Source organism: Coregonus clupeaformis, chromosome 5 (assembly GCF_020615455.1).
Source record: "Coregonus clupeaformis isolate EN_2021a chromosome 5, ASM2061545v1, whole genome shotgun sequence".
NCBI classification, from domain to species: Eukaryota; Metazoa; Chordata; class Actinopteri; order Salmoniformes; family Salmonidae; genus Coregonus; species Coregonus clupeaformis.
This window is the reverse complement of record NC_059196.1, coordinates 18,187,059-18,191,849: the sequence shown is the minus strand read 5'-3', so window position 1 is coordinate 18,191,849 and position 4,791 is coordinate 18,187,059. Positions and strand designations below refer to the sequence as shown.

At 46.8% G+C, this 4,791-nt stretch overlaps 1 protein-coding gene across 1 annotated transcript in view; it reads right to left on the bottom strand.

The window, feature by feature from the left end:
- Positions 1 to 704: 704 nt before the first annotated feature.
- LOC121563955 (gap junction delta-2 protein-like) overlaps positions 705 to 4,791 on the bottom strand; it is a 21,120-nt gene continuing 17,033 nt past the window's right edge. Inside the window, exon 2 of the mRNA XM_041875567.1 lies at positions 705 to 1,861. Coding sequence (XP_041731501.1) covers positions 1,018 to 1,861 — 844 coding nt within the window. The 3' untranslated portion in view covers positions 705 to 1,017. The remainder of the gene's footprint in view (positions 1,862 to 4,791) is intronic.

Below are 4,791 nucleotides of genomic sequence, written 5' to 3'. Positions count from 1 at the left end.
AAGTAAATCCAAAGGATAGTACCAACTTTGTCACAAAAAGAATAAATCAACTCATAATAATGATATCGTAAATGTTTAAATTAGTAATAAAATGATCTGGTTCCTCTCCATCGAGATTGCAAGAAGAAGGTTCCTCTTCTACCCTCTCTCATTCCCTATTTCTCTCTCTCATTTTATTTTTCTCTTTCTTTCAGTCAGTCACAAACACACGCAACACATTGGAATGCTAGAGAGAGAAGCTCGGCGTGGGGGTGTTGGTGTGAAGGGGAACGGTTTGTGACTGTGGAGGTATAGTTTATGCGTGGCCTCCTTGGGTTCCTCTCTAAAGTTTACAGAGGAAGAGGAGAAGAAGACATTACTGTCATCCACCCCTAGTCTTAACAGTGCAGCTGCCAGCAGTGGAGAAGTAGAGAAAAAATGTTTTCAGTATTCCTTCATGGTGTTTGTGTTAATAATAAAACGTAAACAGCAGTTTCTTCTGGCACCAGCTCCAGGACTCCCGAACGCTGGCTCTCTCTGTCATCGTAATCCCTGGAGACCAGCTTGAGAGGAACATCATTCTAGAAAGTCGACTCCCTGTACGCTGCTTGTGGAGAGTCAATCATCGTTGCGACAGCTCTTCCGCTCTTTCTCTGTTAATGACCCCTCCTGCTCTCTTCATCATGGATAACATAAGCCAGAACAGCACCATGACATAGCCTCCCCCTCGGTCCCCTTCTCAACCCCACCGCCCCTGGCACGGAAACCCAGATGCCTCTCCTCAAAGGCTCCCACACAGTCCTTTGGGAACGTCCCAATAAAAACATAATTCACATGACAATGTATGACAAGAACAGGTGAAGCTGGTCTCATAGTTAAAAGAAATGCACCAAATATTCCGTGGCAGCTTTTTTCACCTTCCCTTGCTCCTTCTGCTCTTTCCATTAAAACTCTAAAAAGAGAGAGTGGAATGGAGTGGTCGTCCTACTCGTTCCCTACCCTGCCCCCGCACTTACCCAGCGTATAGCCCTGTCTCCATCAGACGTAGGCGGACTCGCTGGACTGGGTCCTGCCCATGTTGGGGTGCTGCGACAGGTGGGACATGTCCTTCTTGCGGATCTCGCAGATGGACTTCCGGCGGGCCTGCACGCCCCGGATGGCTGCCTTGATCTTCTTCCAGCCCAGGTGGTTGAGCTCTGCCAGGTTGAGCAGCACGCAGATGCCGCTCACGGCGAACATGAAGACCAGGAAGACCGTCTTCTCGGTGGGCCGCGACACGTAGCACTCCACCTCCTTCACACAGGGGTAGCGGTCGCACTCGAAGATGCCCGGCACGCTGAAGCCATATAGGAAGTACTGTCCCACCAGAAAGCCGATCTCCAGCGCGTTACGGAACACCACCTGGATAATGTAGAAGCGCGAGATGCCCTCCTGCTGGCGCTGCTTGGACTTCTTGCCATGCGTGAGCCCCCGCGGCACGTTGGGGATCTCCTTGACCTCCATGCAGTCATGCTCGTCCTTCCCGCCACCGTCGCCGTGGTGCACCAGGATGCCATTGATGTTACGAAGCTTCCTGGTGCTGCTTTGCCCGTAATCGGAACGCTCCAGCAGTGGGTAGAGGAAGGAGTAGCGTCTGTCACGCTGCTTGGCGGACTGGTGCACGGAGTAGGTGATGAAGCACAGGCTGGGCGTACAAACCAGAATGATCTGGAAGACCCAGTAGCGGATGTGGGAGATGGGGAAGGCCTTGTCGTAGCAAGCCTGGTTGCAGCCCGGCTGCAGGGTGTTGCAGATGAACATGGTTTGCTCGTCCTCGTACACCGTCTCGCCAACGATGGCCACGATCAGGATCCGAAAGATCACCACCACAGTCAGAAGAATCCTGTCAGAGAGAGAGAAAGTGAGACGCGGAGAGAGAGAGAGAGAGAGAGAGAGAGAGAGAGAGAGAGAGAGAGAGAGAGAGAGAGAGAGAAGACAATATAAATATTAGATGCAATTAACAACTGGAGGGAGTGGTGAAGAGAGAAAGGATAGTAGAAGACCAATAAAACATTTTGGATTAAAGAGATTGAAGAAGATTCGGGCGCAGCAGGATCAAGAGAGAGAGATCACTTGGATAAGAGATGTGGAGTTGTGGGAACGATGAGCAGTGATAGGACATGATGTCACTGTTCCTTTAGATAAGGTAGAAAAAAGGGATTCATCTAGAGCATATTCATCTGCTGAGCACAATATCTATATTAGAGAAAGAACAATTATTACAGAAATATATTTTCCCATGCTACTACCAGTCATTTTATCTCCAGTGCAACAGCCATTTAAAACAGCGACATGACACAACTCTCTACTTCATGGTCTAATTTTAGCGTCAGGCTCATTTAACATTGTAACCCTCATCTCAGTCCCTGCTAAAGTGGATCTTGCTCTAATTAATTTTGTAACACACAATCTCTGTCTTCCCATTTTTCCTCTCTCCCCTTAGCAACCGATGACACTGTGCACCTTGTTTGCGGTTTACGTGCTATTTCTGTGCGTGTGACAGAGAGAGAGGGGAAAGAGAGCGAGAGAAAGAGAGATTACTGTGGTAGTGGTGGTGTTAAGCAATTAATTGTGTTTTTTCAGTGGTGTGCTTAATGTGACACGTTGAGAATATTCATTCTGAAAATAACTATTATAGCCTGTGAGAGGGCATACATATGTACAGTGCATTCGGAAAGTATTCAGACCCCTTGACTTTTTCCACATTTTGTTACGTTACAGCCTTATTCTAAAATTGATTAAATTGTATTTTTTCCCTCATCAATCTACACGCAATACCCCATAATGACAAAGCATAAACTGGTTTTTAGATTTTTTTGCAAATGTATAAAACAAACAAAAGAATGTCACATTTCAGACCCTTTACTCAGTACTTTGTTGAAGCACCTTTGGCAGCGATTACAGCCTCGAGTCTTCTTGGGTATAATGCTACAAGCTTGGCACACCTGTATTTGGGGAGTTTCTCCTATAATTCTCTGCAGATTCTCTCAAGCTCTGTCAGGTTGGATGGGGAACGTCGCTGCACAGCTATTTTCAGATCTCTCCAGAGATGTTCGAACAGGTTCAAGTCCGGGCTCTGGCTGGGCCACTCAAGGATATTCAGAGACTTGTCGTGAAGCGGCTCCTGCGTTGTCTTGGCTGTGTGCTTAGGGTCGTTGTCCTGTTGGAAGGTGAACCTTTGCCCCAGTCTGAGGTCCTGAGCGCTCTGGAGCAGGTTTTCATCAAGGATCTCTCTGTACTTTCTGTACTTTGGTCTCCCAGTCCCTGTCGCTGAAAAACATCCCCACAGCATGATGCTGCCACCACCATGCTTCACCGTAGGGATGGCTAGGTTTCCTCCAGACGTGACGCTTGGCGTTCAGGCCAAAGAGTTCAATCTTGGTTTCATCAGACCAGAGAATCTTGTTTCTCATGGTCTGAGTCCTTTAGGTGCCTTTTGGCAAACTCCAAGCGGGCTTTCATGTGCCTTTTACTGAGGAGTGGCTTCCGTCTGGCCCCTCAACCATAAAGGCCTGATTGGTGGAGTGCTGCAGAAATGGTTGTCCTTCTGGAAGGTTCTCCACAGAGGAACTCTGGAGCTCTGTCAGTGTGACCATCGGTTCTTAGTCACCTCCCTGACCAAAGCCCTTCTCCCCCGATTGCTCAGTTTGGCCGGGCGGCCAGCTCTAGGAAGAGTCTTGGTGGTACCAAACTTCTTCCATTTAAGAATTATGGAGGCCACTGTGTTCTTGGGGACCTTCAATGCTGCAGAAATTTTTTGGTAACCTTCCCCAGATCTGTGCCTCGACACAATCCTGTCTCAGAGCTCTACGGACAATTCCCTCGACCTCATGGCTTGGTTTTTGCTCTGAAATGCACTGTCAACTGTGGGACCTTATATAGACAGTTGTGTGCCTTTCCAAATCATGTCCAATCAATTGAATTTACCACAGGTGGACTCCAATCACATTGTAGAAACATCTCAAGGATGATCAATGGAAACAGGATCAACTGAGCTCAATTTCGAGTCTCAAAGCAAAGGGTCTGAATACTTATATAAATAAGGTATTTCTGGTTTTTATTTTTATAACATTTGCAAAAATTTCTAAACACCTTTTTTCGCTTTATCATTATGGGGTATTGTGTGTAGATTGATGAGGAACTAATTTAATGTCAACGGGTCTGAATACTTTCCGAATGCATCCTCCTCTTTCACTGTCAGTTGAACTCACACACTCTCACTCAAAGCATTCGTCTCATTCATTTTTCAGACAAACACAGCAGGCATTTTAACACTAGAGGACGGCGTCGCCTGCAGCTCTCAAAGAGTTCAGAGCGATTCACACTTAAAATGAACTTGTATTAAGGTCATAAATCATCCTAATTACTTCAAGCACGCAGGGCACAGATTCACCCACCTGCATCTGACAATACCAATCTATTAGTCCTGGAACTCATTAACAATATTGTGAGAACTTTTATGAAGTGGTGACGACAACAGAAGAAAATGGGATTCTCACCTTAGTTGCCAAATAGTTGGATACGGTTTGGCTGCTGTGGGTGAATTGGTAATCTACCAATCAGAGCGGCTTTACTGGACTGCACATGCCACAGCTGTGGTTTCAGGGGGCATATTTAATCTGACCCTAAATCAGCCGCTATTCACATTCACATTCGCCTACCTCTCATTATAGACAGAGGTAGAAAATGATGCCCGGAAAAAGGGAAAAGGAAAAAACTCTAATACATGCTCCCAATCTGCCCACCTGTAATCTGGTGTGCCGGATGGAAATG